Here is a 16656-nt window from a genome sequence, read left to right as displayed (position 1 = left end):
TAGTATTACTTTCCTCTTTGTTTTCTAAGGCTTATGCCTCTTTTGTTCATGTATTCTTTTGTGTTAAATAGATGTTTTTGAGTATACCATTTTAATCCTCTTGTTATTCTTTTTACTATATTTGTTATTTTATTAGTAGTTTCCCAGGTTATCACAGTTGCCTCTAAACTTATAATAATCTAGCTTGAATTAATACCAACTTAACTTCATTAGTATACTCAAACTTTGTGCTTATTGTTTGTTTGTTCTTATCCCCCTTGTTATTGTCATTCAAATTATGTTGTTAACACAGATATATAATTACTATTTTATGCATTTCTCTTTTTAATTAAGAAAAAGAATTATAAGTAAAATATTTAAATAATATTTATGTTTGTGTAGTTACTTTTAAAAGTGTTCTTTATTTCTCTATGTGGACTAGAATTATTGTCTAGTGTCCTTTCATTTCAGTCTGAAGACTTCCTGTAGTACTTCTTATAAATTAGGTCTGTAAGTCATTAGGTCTACAAATCATAGTCTTGGTTTTTGTTTACTTTGGAATTTCTTCATTTGTCCTGCATTTTTTATGAATAGTTTTACTGGAAAGAGAATTTTTGGTTCATATTCTTTTCTTTTTTCCTTGGTGCTTTAAATATGTCATCTCACTATCATCTGGCCTGTATGGTTTCTGATGAGAAATCTTGTTAATCTTATTGAAGATACATTGTATAGATGGATCATTTCTCTCTTGGTGCTTTCATAAATTTCTGTTGGAATTTCAGCAGTTTGATTATGAAATATTGTGTACAGTTTTCTGAATTATCCTTCTTGAAGTTAATTGAGTTTCTTGGATGTATACATTAATGTTTTTCATCAAATCTGAGAAGGTTTAGTGATTATTTCTTTAAATATTTTTCTTGCACCTTTCATTCTCTCTTCTCGTGGGACTAGTATTATGGTCATATTCGCACACTTGATGGGGAATCCCACAAGTCCCTGAAGTTCTGGTTAATTTTTGTATTTTTTTTCTTTCTATTCTGCAGACTAATCTCAGTTGACCAGTTTTTAAGTTCACTGTTTTTTTCTGCCCATTTGTATCTACTGTTGAGTCCCTTTAGTGAATTTTTCTTTTTCAATAATTTCTGTCTCATATAATCATCTTTTCTATTTGCTCAGGCATCATTCTGATACTTTGGTTCTCTAGATATGGTTTCCTTCCGTTTTTTGAACATGTTTAAATAGTTGATTTAAAGTCTTGTCTAGTAAATTTAATGTATGGGCTTTTAACTGGCCCAGCTTATATGACCCCTTCCCCTCAACTGTTTATCAGCCATACTTTCTTGTTCCTTTGCATGTGTCATATTTTTTGTTGAAAACTGGGCATTTTAGGTAGTGTAATGTAGCAGATACAAAAATCAGAGTCTTTCCTTCCCCAGGATTTTTGTTGCTGCTGTTTGCTTGTTTAGTGACTTTCCTGAACAAATTATATAAAATACATATTTTTGTCATGAATGGTCATTGAACTCTCTGTTCAGTTAGCATGTGTGAGTGTGCACTCTAGTGTATTAGTCATTCAGTCATGTCTGACTCTCTGCGTCCCATGGACTGTAGCCCACAAGCCTCCTCTGTCCGTGGGATTCTCCAGGCAAGAATACTGGAGTGCATTGCCATTCCCTTCTCCAGGGTATCTTCCTGACACAGGGATCAAACCCAAGTATCCTGCACTGTAGGCAGATTCTTTACCATATAAGCCAATAATGGAAGTTCAGTTCAGTTCAGTTGCTCAGTCATGTCCGACTCTTTGCGACCCCATGAATCGCTGCACGCCAGGCCTCCCTGTCCATCACAAACTCCCGGAGTTCACTCAGACTCACGTCCATCGAGTCAGTGATGCCATCCAGCCATCTCATCCCCTTCTCCTCCTGCCCCCAATCCCTCCCAGCATCAGAGTCTTTTCCAATGAGTCAACTCTTCGCACGAGGTGGCCAAAGTACTGGAGTTTCAGCTTTAGCGTCATTCCCTCCAAAGAAATCCCAGGGCTGATCTCCTTCAGAATGGACTGGTTGGATCTCCTTGCAGTCCGAGGGACTCTCAAGAGTCTTCTCCAACACCACAGTTCAAAAGCATCAATTCTTCGGCGCTCAGTTTTCTTCACAGTCCAACTCTCACATCCATACATGACCACTGGAAAAACCATAGCCTTGAGGTTTTCATAAATTCTTAGAGCCAATAATCTTTTTAGTCTCTTTTGAGGGCTCTATTAGTCTGTTGCAATATACCTTTAACATTCAGTCGGTCAGATTAGCGCTCTTCTTTAGTCAGCATTTACTGCTTGTGTAGAATTACAAGGTCAAAGAGAGGTGAAAGTTCAAGTTCTCAAATGTCCCTTGGGGATGTACATGTTCCTGGACATATACATACCCCTTTGTATGAGCATGGCTTTCTAGATTCCCAGGCAATCTTTGCAAAGCCCCCTATGGATGTGTCATTTCTCAGCTTTTATCTCTTTTTTGTTTGTTTGTTGTTTTCCCAAGCTGTTATTGTTGCCTTAGGCAGCTATAATGTTAAGCAGTTGCCACTGATTGTTTTCAACAAACATCCCAGTTCAGTTCAGCTCCTCAGTCATGTCGGACTCTCTGTGACCCTCTGGACTGTAGCATTTCAGACATCCCTGTCGATCACCAACTCCCAGAGCCTATTCAAACTCATGTCCATCGCATTGGTGATGCCATCTAACCATCTCATCCTCTGTCATCCCCTTCACCTCCCACCTTCAATCTTTCCCAGTATCAGGGTCTTTTCCAAGGAGTTGGTTCTTTGTATCAGGTGGCCAAAGTATTAGAGTTTCAGCTTCAGCATCAGTTCTTCCAGTGAATATTCAGGACTGATTTCCTTTAAGATTGACTGGTCAGATCTCCTTGCTGACCAAGGGACTCTCAGGAGTCTTCTCCAACACCACAGTTCAAAAGCATCAATTCTTCAGTGCTCAGCTTTCTTTATAGTTCAACTCTCACATCCATACATGACCACTGGAAAAACCATAGCTTTGACTAGACGGACATGTGTCAGCAAAGTAATGTCTCTCCTTTTTAATGTGCTGTCTAGGTTGGTCATAGTTTTTCTTCCAAGGAGCAAGCATCTTTTAATGTTATGGCTGCAGTCATTGTCTGCAGTGATTTTGTCCCCAAAATAAAGTCTGTCACTGTATCCATTCTTTCCCCATCTATTTGCCATCAAGTGATGGGACTAGATGCCATGATCTTAGTTTTCTGAATGTTGAGTTTTAAGTCAACTTTTTCACTCTCTTCTTTCATTTTCATTAAGAGGCTCTTTAGTTCTTTGCTTTCTACCATAAGGGTGGTGTCATGTGTGTATCTGAGGCTATTGTTATTTCTCCCGGCAATCTTCATTCCAGCTTGTGCTTTATCCAGCCTGTCATTTCACATGATGTACTCTGCATATAAGTTAAATAAGCAGGGTGACAATATACAGTCTTGACGTACTCCTTGCCCCATTTGGAACCAGTCTGTTGTTCCATGTCCAGTTCTAACTGTTGCTTCTTGACCTGCATACAGATTTCTCTGGAGGCAAGTCAGGTGTCTGGTATTCCCATCTCTTTCAGAATTTTCCACAGTTTGTTGTGATCCACAGTAAAAGGCTTTGGCATAGTCAATAAAGCAGAAATAGATGTTTTTCTGAAACTCTCTTTGTTTCTTGATGATCCAGTGAATGTTGGAAATTTGATCTCTGGTTCCTCTGCCTTTTCTAAATCCAGCTTGAACATTTGGAAGTTCACAGTTCATGTACTTTTGAAGCCTGGCTTGGATCATTTTGAGCATTACTTTGCTAGTGTGTGAGATGAGTGCAATTGTGTGGTAGTTTGCACATTATTTGGCATTACCCTTCTTTGGGATTGGAATGAAAATTGACCTTTTTCAGTCCTGTGGCCACTGCTGAGTTTTCCAGATTTGCTGGCATATTGAGTGCAGCACTTTCACAGCATCATCTTTTCGGATTTGAAATAACTCAATTGGAATCCCATCACCTCTATAGCCCCGTTCTTAGTGATACTTCCTAAGGCCCACTTGACTTTGATTCCAGGATGTCTGGCTCTAGGTGAGTGATCACACCATTGTGGTTATTTGGGTAATGAAGATCTCTTTTGTATAGTTCTATGTATTCTTGCCACCTCTTCTTAATATCTTCTGCTTCTGTTAGGTCCATACAATTTCTGTCCTTTATTGTGCCCACTTTTGCATGAAATGTTCCTTTGGTATCTCTGATTTTCTTGAAGAGATCTCTAGTCTTTCCCATTCTACTGTTTTCCTCTATTTCTTTTCGTTGATTGCTGAGGAAGGCTTTCTTATCTCTCCTTGCTATTCTTTGGAACTCTGCATTCAAATGGGTATATCAGCCAGAACTGTGTCTGAGTGTCTCCTGTGGAGGTATGCGTCAGCAGTGGCCTGCCACAGGGGAAGTGTCTCTGGGTGCAGCAGACCTGGGTATGGCATAAGCCCTCTTGGAGGAGGTTGCCATTAACCCCACCCTAGAACTGCTGAACTAACACAGAACTTAAACAGACTCTTGGAGGGCACCAACAAACCCTTGTGTGCACCAGGACCCAGGAGAAAGAAGCAGTGGCCCCACAAGAGACTGACCCAGACTTGCCCAGGAGTGTCCAGGAGTCTCTGGCAGAGGTGTAGGTTGGCAGTTGCCTGCCCAGGGTCAGGGGCACTGAGTGCAGCGGTGTGTGCAAGGGACTTTTGAAGGAGGTTGCTATTATTTTCATTATCTCCACCATAGTTTGGCCTCAGGTCAAGCCACAGGGAGGGAACACAGTCCTGCCCATCAACAGAAAATGGGATTAAAAATTTACTGAACATGGTCTCACCCATCAGAACAAGACCCAGTTTCACATTCAGTCAGTCTCTCCCATCAGGAAGCGTCCTTAAGCCTCTAATCCTTCTTCATCAGAGGGCAGACAGACTGAAAACCACAATCACAGAAAACTAACGAAACTGATCACATGGACCACAGCCTTGTCTAGCTCAATGAAACCATGAGCCATGCTGTGTAGGACCATCCAAGATGGATGGGTCATGGTGGAGAGTTCTGACAAAATGTGGTCCACTGGAGAAGGGAATGGCAAACCACTTCAGTATTCTTGCCTTCAGAATGCCACGGACAGTATGAAAAGAAATGACCAAGCTCTGAGTAATTTCAAGCCATACATGTGGGGTTTTTTATAGTACCACTATCAGATTAAATAATGACAGTTTTCTGAGATTAAGGCTTTCAAGGAGCTCCAACACCACTCTCATTCCTCCAGTGGATGCTAGGCTCTATTTTTCGCTGTGATCATAGAATATCCAATATCAAGATTAACCATTGAGTGATTGAGAGGAGGATGGCAATTGAGAAAGTTAAAATGCCACAAAATTTGCTATTCTTATTGTTATTCACCCACTAAACCACACACACACACACACACACACACACACACACACACACCCTGGATTTTTGCAAATCTTTGGTCAGTTTCCATCATTTTAGAATGTCATCATTTTGACATTCTTTGCTAGTGTTATTATTGCTTTTATGGCAGAATCTTCATTTGTTCTTACTTTGCCATTCCTGATCACACTGTGTAATTTCTCTCATCATTATCTTGCACTTTCATCAGCAGGCATAACCTTCATTTCTTAGATTTATAACTAGTATTCATGTTTTGGGACTAATATAAATATTACTTTAAAAACTTCTTTCCAGTAGTTCATCACTAGTGTATAGAAATTGAATTGATTTTATACATTCAACTTGTTGCTAAATTCACTTTTTACTTCTAGTAGTTTTTGTATAAATTTACTGGGCTTTCCTAAGAGACAATTATATTAACCATGAATAGAGACAATTTTATTTCTTCCTTTCCAGTTGGTGTGACTTTTTAAAAATTTAGCCTTATTGCAAAACTACTCTTTTTATCTTGATTTATGTATTAGATTATTTACTCAGTTTTCCTATTGAAGTAATTTTGCTATGCCACCAATCATAATGTGGATATACTGCTTCTTTCCAGTAGTTACATATTTCCTAAATATACAACCATGAGGGCTTTCTGGTATGATTCATACCTGTTTACTTGATCAATTTATGTAATTTAACTGATATTTTCCATATGAATATTTTTCAAAGAAAAATCATTTTATTGTTTATTCCAGTGAATATCTGTTGCTGTAAAGCTGGCAGCTGACAAAGGAATTAGTAAAATTCACTCTTATGACTGTGTCCTTGATTTTATGATATTCTCCCCCAAAATCAAATCATAATTCTCCTGTTTGGAGTGGATGATTCACAGTAACTCTAGGTCTTTAGTGAACTTTTTTAACTTTAAAAATTCCCTTCAAATATGAATTCTGTGGTAGAAGATGTGATTGTTCTATGTTCAGATTCCAAATTTGAAAACTGTAATTGTTTTTAAAGGTCATAAAACCTAGTCCCTTTATTTTACAGGTGATAAAATAGACTTCACAATCCCTCTGCAGCAAAGTGTCCCTTTATTGCTAAAATATAGGAAATGAATTCAGATTTATTAATATTGAGGTGTACACCTTCACTTCTATACCCTAGTCTGACTTCTATTGACTTGGAGACTGTAATAGCCTAACTGATCTCACTGCTTCTACCCTTGTCTTCCTATATTCTGTTTTTAACACTTTGGAATAAACCTGAGTTCATGTCACTTCTCTACTCTATGCTCTCCAGAAACTTCCTATTTTACACAGAATAAAACCAAAGTACTAACAATAGGCTCCATGACTTTTCACAATTGGAACCCAATTACCCCATCCCCCTGCCGACCACCACAGCAGCCAGTTACTTGTCTGGCTGGCTTGTCTGACTTAATTTTCCAAGAGCCTCCCTTCTCTTACTCTGCTTCAGGGTACTGACTTCTTGCAGCTCCTCTAGTATGCCAATCATAGTGGCTTAGGGGGTCTGTGCGTTCATTGACTTCTGTCTGGAATATTGCCCCAAGATGTATACATGATTCATTCTCTTTCTGTTCTCAATGAGACCTCTCTTTAACATACCATCCAAATTAAATTCCAGCTATGCTCTCTATGTAGCTCTAATTTTCCCCATTTTCATAGTATTTATCATATTTTAATACACTATATAAGTTACTCATTTATTATGTTCATATAACTGCTGGAATATAGGCTCCACAGTTGTTTTTTTGGCTTTTTGTGCCTGTTTTGTTAACTAATGTATCCCCCAAACCCATGAAAATCCTAACGTGTGAAAGGCTCTCAATAAATATTTGTTGAAGGAATGAATGAAGAAAGAATGAAAGCACCTTGATAATTTAAATCCATGATTCAAGCTTTGAAAAAATAACAATGATCATCAATTTTGCTTTCGGTGATATTAAGTCTTTCAAAAATCACAAGTGATTATCCCTTATTTGTTATGATCTGTATTTTCTGGGTACTTTGAAATAAAACATTCCCTAGTGGTTCTATATATAATGTTTTAGACTTTTTAAAAAATACACTGAAAAACCAAATTGGATAATATGGAATACATTTCATAATATATATTTTTTCTCTTTGATAACTCATTATGTTAAATGTACAAAATATTGACTAAATTCATTACCTGGGCCTCCATAACAAAATACCACAAACTGCATGGCTTATAACAATAGAACTTTATTGTCTCACGGTTCTGGATGCTATACATCTGAAATCAAGGTGTTACTAGGTCCATGTTCTCTTTGAAACCTCTAGTGGAGAGTCCTTTGCCTTTAATTAACTTCTGGTGGTGGCCACCAAGCCATGGTATTCCGTGACTTATACAGTTACGTCACTCCAAACTCCACCTTTGTCGTCACATGGCCTTCTCATTGTGTGAATGTGTTTCTACCAGGCACTTTCCTCTTCTTACAAGGACACTCGTCAGGTTAGGTCCTACCCTAATGATATCACCTTAACTTGATTATATCTGCAAAGACTCTGTTTCCACATAAAGGCATGTTCATAGGTGCTGGGGGATGACTTCAATATGCAGTTTGGGAAGAGTACCATTCAACCTGTAACAATAGCTTTTAAATTGGGGAGGGTATTGCTTGATGGCATAGCATGCTTTGAGGATGATGGGAAACTTCTTGTTGCTTCATTAGTAAGTGCTGCCAAGAGCAGAATCAGTGTTAATCTCTTTAGTGTCCCTAGCCAACGCTGAAGTGAATACTATAATTATTTCAATTAGCCTACTTCCTGTATATCATTTGGAAACCTTTAGATTCATGAAGAAATATTCATATGTGAAATGTTATTTTCTTAACTATAGCCTTTAATATAATTATAAGAAGAAATAGAAATATATACACACAAGCACAAACTCAAACACAAACACATGTCCTTTTTATGCCCCTGAATCTCACCCTTTTTGCTCATTCATCTCCCCCTGCTTCTGAGATCAACATCGAAACTATTTGGTGTGCTAATTCTACTTGGCATCATTTATTCACCTGGCATAACCTCACTCTGTCCCAGGTTCCTCTGAGTCACCACCAAGGAACTGCAGCAAAGGCTCAGCAAACATTTTTAAAAACTCTATTATTAAGATAAAATTAAAAAATAGAATTGTTTAAAAAAACACATTTGAGGAAATAGTCATTTGGTGATTGGCCATTGCTCTAAATTTAATTTAAAAACAGTTACTGAATAGGCATTATATTTTAGATCATATCCTTTTTTGTGTCCCCATGATTTAAACTCTAGCTAGAATTTTGCCATTTTCATTGTTTTTCTTATTATTAAAACAAACAAGCTTTCTTACATTTTTCTGTTCCTACTCTCCATCAGCTTATCTGTTAATGCATTGTAAATAAGTATTTGCTGAATTGATAAAATTGTGTGTGGTTTAAAGTTGATATCTACCCATATCTTGAAAAGTTACCTAATTCAAAGCAGATTGGGCTCTGAACTTGACTTGTTTTATAAAAATACTCATGTGGTGATGGAATTTTGAGACATGTGAGTAACTCAGAACTCATAAATAGGAGATTTACAATCTATCCTCACTTATTGCAGGCTTTCTAAATGAGGCATTAATCTTAATTTGTAGAGTACCTAAACTGATGCCCTGAAGCTTGGTGATTGAGCAAGTGGAATGGAAAAATGGGGAGTCATCTCTCAGTAATGTGAATGCTCTGAAAATCACATAGGAAACAGATGAGAATCACATTTAGGACTGATGAAATGATAGATTTATGTTTATAAACTACGGAGAAATTTGATTTGGGGAAGATATTCGGGATAGAGATTATAAATTGTGTCAGTAAGTAGGCTCACCAAAATAATAACTCTGACATAAGGCCTATAAAGTTTATAGAAATAACTATGATCATTACTGTTATTCATTTGTAATTAGTAAAATATATACTGTTCAGTGATGAGGGCATGACAACCCACTCTAGTATTCTTGCCAGGAAAATCCCATGGACAGAGAAGCCTGGCGTGTTATGGTCCATGGGGTCACAAAGAGTCATACACAACTGAAGTGACTAAGTACACACACTGGTCTATAAGAATTTGAAAAGGCTGTGATATAAAGCACTTCCACCTATTGACCAAATTACTAGTAAGGAGATTAAAACAGTTAAAAAAAGAAGTCTCTCAACCAGTAAGCCCAGGAGCAAATGACCTCACTGGTGAATTCTAGGAAGTATTCAAAGAAGATTAAATACCTAGCCTTCTCAAACTCTTCTTTGATGAACATAGATAAAAAAATTCTGAACAAGATATTAGCAAACTGAATCCAAAAAGACATTGAAAGGCTCATGCATTGTGATAAAGTGGGATTTATTCCAAGGATGTAAGGATGGTTCAGTACCCACAAATCAATTGAGGTGATAAGTCACATCAGCAAAATGAAGGATAAAAGTCATATGATCATCTCAATACATGTAGAAAAAGCATTTTACAAAATTCAACATTAATTTATGACAAAGACTCTCAGCAAAGTGTTTATAGAGGACTATATCTCAGCATAAAATGGCCATGTATGACAAACCCACAACTAACAATGGTGGAAATATGAAGGCTTTCCTGTAAGATCAGGAATAAGACAAGAATGCCCTCTCACTACTTCTCGTCAGCATTGTTTGAAATTCCTATCCACAGCAATTAGCAACAAATCCCTGGTAGCTCAGCTGATAAAGAATCCACATGCAGCGCAGGAGACCCTGGTTTGATTCCTGGGTCAGGAAGATCCCCTGAAGAAGGGATAGGCTACCCACTCCAGTATTCTTGGGCTTACTTCCCTGGTGGCCCAGATGGTAAAGAATCTCCTGCAATGCAGGAGACCTGGGTTCGATCCCTGGGTTTGGAAGATCCTCCGGTGGAGGGCATGGCAACCCACTCCAGTATTCTTGCCTGGAGAATCCCCATGGACAGAGGAGCCTGGTGGGCTATAGTCCATGGGGTTTCAAAGAGTTGGACATGATCGAGTGACTAAGTACAGCACACAAGAAGTAAAAGGAATCTAAATTGGAAAGAAAGAAAAGAAAAACTGTTGCTGTTTGCAGATAACACATTATTGTTGTTGTCGTTCAATCACTAAGTCATGTCCAACTCTTTGCAACCCCATGGACTGTAGCATGCAGGGAAAACTATCACTATTTGCAGATATCATGTTATGGAAAACCTAAAGACTGCCTGCCAAAAGCTGTTAGAACTGATAAATAAGGCAAGTTGCAGTATATAAAATCAATATACAAAAATATGTCATAGTTCTATACACAAATAATGAACTAATGAGGAAGAGAAATTAAGAAAACAATCATATTTACAATTGCATCAAATTGGTAAAGAATCTGCCTGCAATTCAGGAGACCTGGATTTGATCTCTGGGTTGGTAAGATACCCTGGAGAAGGAAATGGCAACCCACTCCAGTATTCTTGCCTGAAAAAGCCCATGGACGGAGGAGCTGGCAGGCCACAGTTCATGGGCTCACAAAGAGTCAGACACGACTTAGTGACTAAACCACCACAAAAGCAAAATAGGAATAAATTTAACCAAGGAGGTAAAAGACCTGTACATTGAAAACTACAGGACACTCATGAATCAAACTAAAGACACAAATTAGTGGAAATTTATTTCTTATTCATAGATTGGGATAGTTAATATTCTTGAAATGTCCATCTTATCCAAAGAGTTACTCTCTCAGTGGTGTCCAACTCTTTGAGACCCAAGTTGTAGCCCACAAGGCTTTTCTGTCCATGGTATTTCCCAGGCAAGAATACTGGAGTGGGTTGCTGTTTCCTTCTCCAGGGGATCTTCCAGACCCAGGGATCAGATTCGGGTCTTCTCATTAAAGGTAGATTCTTTACCATATATGCCACCAGGGAAGCCCCAGAGTGAAGACTGCAGCCCAGGAGACAGTACCTCTGATAGCTCTTAGAGACTGCTTCATCTTATCCAAAAAATCTATAAGTTCAATGCAACTCTTTTCAAAATTTCAAGGGCATATTTCATAGAACTAGAACAAATAATTCTAAAAGTTGTAGCAAACCACAAAAGATCATGAATTATCAAAATGATCTTGAGCAAGAAGAACAAAGCTGGAAGAACCATCCTCCCTGATTTCAAACTCTACTACAAAGCTGTAGTAATCAACATTGTATGGTGTTGGCACAAAAACACACAGATCAATGGGACAGAATTGAGAACCCTGGATTGTGCCCATTAAAAATTTAAAAAACTCATCAATACAGAGAACAGTTTACTGGTAACTGTAGGGGAATGTGGTTGAGAGGGGTCAAAACCGATGAGGGTGTCAACTTGTATAGTGATGGGTGATAACTAGATTTGTGGTGACCACTTTGTACTATATACAGATGTTGAATTATAATGCTGTACAACTGAAACTAATATGAATAAAAACGTTTCAGAGCTTTAAAAGAATTTCACTTGAACATTTGTCAGACATTGCTTGGAAAACTGAGATTTAATATATATGTATATACATATGTATATATATATTACAGGTTCAGAGCAGTTTGTTGGAAGAATGCAAGATTTTCGATTATACCAAGTGGCGCTTACAAACAGGTAAGCTGATGAAAATTTTATACCTGAAGTGTAAGGATAAATTCATTTAAGTAAGAATATCATGAATATTTTGAATTTTCCACCTTTACAGTATTTAACACTATCTAATTAATGTTTTTAGTGTTTGCTTTGGCTTAGTCTATGGTTTTTATTCACTAGTGCTACTCTGTGGGTAACTCATAACATAGAATTGATCAAATTCTGTACAGATGATTTCTTCTAAGAAAACTAGACTTTTGAACAAGTAGTAGTGTATAATTTAGGATGTTGTTGTTGTTTTGTTGCTAAGTCATGTCTGATTCTCTTGAGACCCCATGGACTGTAGCCCACTAAGGGCCCCTGTCCATGGAATTTCCCAAGCAAGAATACTGAAATGGGTTGTCATTTCATTCTCCAGGGGATCTTCCTGACCCAGGGGTTGAACTCGCATGCCAGTTCTTTACCACTAAACCACAAGGGAAACCTCTAATTTGGGATAAAAGTGAAGTAAAAGTTGCTCAGTCGTGTCTGACTCTTTGTGACCCCATGGACTATATAGTCCATGGAATTCTCCAGGCTGGAATAATGGAGTGGGTAGCCTTTCCCTTCTCCAAGGGGATCTTCCCAACCCAGGGATTGAACCCAGATCTCCCATACTGCAGGCAGATTCTAGAGTGGGTATCCTATCCCTTCTCCAGGGGGTCTTCCTGACCCAGGAATTGAACCAGGGTTGCTTGCATTGCAGGCAGATTCTTTACCAGCTGAGCTATCAGGGAAGCACTTTATACATTTGTTTAAATGTTCTGTTTGAAGTTGTTTCTGATACTTATGAAACCGCTATATCTGCCTTGTAAAATTGCTTTGCCGAATTTGTAAGTACTAGAGAATGTAGAACAAAGGAACTGAGTACTTGTATTGATGTATAGAAAAATCTCAAGAGACTGGACTACTAGACTTCGAGACAAAAAGAGTAAGTAATTTGAAGTATTGTTGTATATTTCTGTTTCCAGTGAATAAAACATTGTGTGGACTTGGACTATATTTATTGAAGTATTTCTTCATCTTGAGAATAGGTAGGAAATCTTTCTTAGGTGTTTTTTAAGGCATGCATATTTCCATTCTCCTCAGAAAGTTCAAGGAAAATTCAGCCTGAGATATCCTCTGAAGTTTGTTTCCTGAGTTATGATTTGATGATATAATATTACATCATTGTATGAATACGTTGATCTTATTCACTTGCAGAAGAAGAATGTTTATTCATTTTTCTTCAAGGGAAATGTAGATTAGTATGGTGAATTTCCAATGACAGAACTAGTTCTTGTAAATTTGAGAGGCATTGCTCTTGAGATGAAGCAATGATCTTATGTCCATTAACAATATACGCATTCTTTTAGTTAGTCTATATGATCCAGAGATGCCTGAATATAGGATGCTGTAACACTGAAACACTTTCTTGGGGAGATTTATGGCCACTAGTCTGACAATCATTTAGATCACTTTTGTCTAAAATTCTGAAAAGCAGCATTGCTAATAAAGATTTTCCTCAGATAAACATTTCACTGGACGGTCACTGCTGGCCCTATGCCACACATGATGTCAAGTGAAAAGTATGAATGAGATTTAAAGAAGAAGGCATGCCATTCTGTGTTTTAAGTGAGTGAAAAAGGTGCCCGCCTCCTCCATTTGCCCTTAGAGGGGTCTGAGAGAAGTCTGATCTCTCAACTTAGACCTGGTTTACTCTCTACTTACACCTGGCTTGCTGATGTTGGCCTATCTGAAATGTCTGGAAAGGCATTATGTGGGAGAATGCTTATAAATAGAATGACTGATTTTGCTCTGTATCAGTATATTGCCCTTAATGGAAAAATTAAATATATCTGCCTGAAATTGGCATTCTTCTTTGACTCTTGGCAGTGGCCATATGATCTGAAGCCATTGAAGCATTTTAGGGTGCCAGAATCTGTACTGGTGAGTCACAGGAAACCATTGACAAATGGGTTTGGCCCCAGTCCCTTCTCCTAAAACAGCAGCAGATAAAATGATTTTCTTAATTCTTTCCATGGATGAACGGGAGACCCTATCTATAACTCATTGTTTTCAATACATTATTGTTCACTCATAGTGATGTCAGCTTAACAATCTTAATGTTAATCTTAAAGTTAATGTTGCCTTTCTTTTAATCAAAAATAGGCACAATAAAGTATTATATTTTAACAAATATCTTGATTATCAGTCAAGGACTTGTGCATGCTTCTTGATGTACACAATTAACCCTTAAGAATGTGCTGATTTTACACAGAGAATAGACTTGTGGTTACTTGTGGTATCTTGTGGTTGCCAAGGGCGCAGGGTTTAAGGGAGGATACAGTAGGAGTTTGGGATTAGCAGATGCAAACTAGTATATTTAGAACGGATAAATAACAAGGTCCTGCTGTACAGCACAGGGTACTATATTCAATATCCTGTTATAAACTATGAATGGGAAAGAATATTAAAAACAATGTGTGAGTATTTGTAAGTGAATCACTTTGCGATACAGCAGTGATTGACAACTTTGTAAATCAACTATACCTCATTTTAAAAAATGCACTGTTTTTGAGATACAGTTTTTGAGATTGCATATGTTTGACTAGGAACGACTTTGATTTTATGTTGTGTTTAGCAAATTATTAAGGGTAAATGTCTGCAAATCAAAACATCGTGATACTGATAGTCATTGGTAACACCTCTTAGAAGTCCTGTCACTGTTGAGTTACTGGTCCTTACCATCTTCCTCTTGACTCCTACAGAGAGATTCAGGAAGTTTTCTCCAGAGATCTACCCAGATTGCATATCCAGTCACATTGCCGTTGCCCTGGCAGCCACCCTCGTGTCCATCGTTTGGAACAGCGGTACTGCATTCCTAATGACGCAGAAGACACAACCAAAAACAGGGTGTTACGGCTGAATCCTGAAGCCCATCCTCTTTCTTTTGTCAATGATAACAACGTTGGTACTTCGTGGGTGTCACATGTGTTTACAAACATGACCCAGCTTAGTCAAGGAGTGACCATTTCCATAGATTTGGAAAATGGACAGTATCAGGTAATTCGTAACAGTGGGATGCGTGTTAGTTTCCTTTGCATATTTCAACAAGCTACCACACATTTAATAGTTTTGCAATCATAAATTTATTCTCTTACAGTTCTGAATATCAGAAGTATGAAATCAATGTTGACAAGGCCATGCTCCCTCTAAAGGCTGTAGGGAAGAATCCTTCCTTGCCTTCTTCAGATTCTGGTGGCTCCTGGCATTTCTTGGTTTATGGCAGCATAACTCCAATCTCTGCCTCCATTTTTCATGGCCCTCTTCCTTGTACATCCAGGATTACCTCACCTTGAGACCCTTAATTATACCTGCAAAGACCGTATTTTCAAATAAGGTTGCAGTCACAAGTATCAAGAGTTAGTACTTGAACACATCTATTTGGGGAAACAATTTAACCAGCTATAAAGTGAAAGCTGAATTAGGCAATTGACCATTACTTCATCAAAGTAGTGTATCACAACCTATAAAATAAAAATATATCAAAGATATGCAGGCCCTAATTTTCTAGAGATTTGTATCAAAATCATATGAAATATGAAAACATTCTTTTCAATATTAAGTAGCACAAATTAATGTAAACTGTAGTCCTTATTGTAAATAACTATAAGAAGAAATATATAACAATTATTTTTAGAAGTAATGTTTTGTTCATGTCTTTATATGAAATGTATTAATTTCCACTTTATAAAATCCTTGAGAAGAGGGACATATATGCAGTTATAGAATGTGTTGCCTTTACTGTAGGCTATGGAATTTCTGATGTCTAATGAATATTTGGTAATTGTCATTATAAGGAAGTCAGCTATTATGTTTGAACGTAAAAATTCCCGTGGTTTGATTTATACTGATGGGGTCAAACTTAAAACTTCAATGACAATTATCATTCATTTTCAGGTGTTTTATATTATCATTCAGTTCTCTAGTCCACAACCAACAGCAGTAAGGATTCAGAGGAAAAAGGAGGACAGCCTAGATTGGGAGGATTGGCAATATTTTGCTAGAAATTGCAGCACTTTCAGAATGAAAAACAATGGAGATTTGGCAAATTCTGATTCTGTCAACTGTCTTCAACTTCCCAAGTATGAATGTTTTTTAAAGTATTATCTTTGAATGCAGTTAGGAGTTAATTTGAATAGACTAATGTGCAGTAGTAACCTGCATGCAAGCTAGTTAAGCTGGTAGAGACTTCCTCTACCACCAATTTTCTTGAGGAAGATTTTTCTAAGACTATTTCTTAAGCTGAGTTTTAAACACTGTTTAAAATTCCCGTAAGACTTTATAGAGTATCTCTTGCTTACAGTCTCACTTGTGCTTTAAAATTGATTTTCAGATTAGCTACCAAGTTATATATATTAATAGGATTTTTATTATGTCCTCAGGGAAATGTTTTACTATATTTTCTGGGATGCTCTCATATTGCTTGTGTATAAAATAGATGAAATGTTTGTCTCCAAGAATGAAGAATTCAAGCTATTACTGTTATAATGTCTGCTTTGT

The 16656-nt window shown here is 37.5% G+C and overlaps 1 protein-coding gene across 1 annotated transcript in view; it reads left to right on the top strand.

Moving 5' to 3' along the window:
• The window catches only part of USH2A (usherin), a 938899-nt gene that overhangs the window by 84786 nt on the left and 837457 nt on the right, over positions 1–16656 (top strand). Inside the window, exons 4-6 of the mRNA XM_027564435.1 lie at positions 12030–12093; positions 14862–15156; positions 16054–16238. Of these exons, the coding sequence (XP_027420236.1) occupies positions 12030–12093; positions 14862–15156; positions 16054–16238 (544 nt within the window). The remainder of the gene's footprint in view (positions 1–12029; positions 12094–14861; positions 15157–16053; positions 16239–16656) is intronic.

Source organism: Bos indicus x Bos taurus, chromosome 16 (assembly GCF_003369695.1).
Source record: "Bos indicus x Bos taurus breed Angus x Brahman F1 hybrid chromosome 16, Bos_hybrid_MaternalHap_v2.0, whole genome shotgun sequence".
NCBI lineage: Eukaryota > Metazoa > Chordata > Mammalia > Artiodactyla > Bovidae > Bos > Bos indicus x Bos taurus.
The sequence above is the reverse complement of the archived record's forward strand: the minus strand, read 5'-3'. Positions and strand labels throughout refer to the sequence as shown.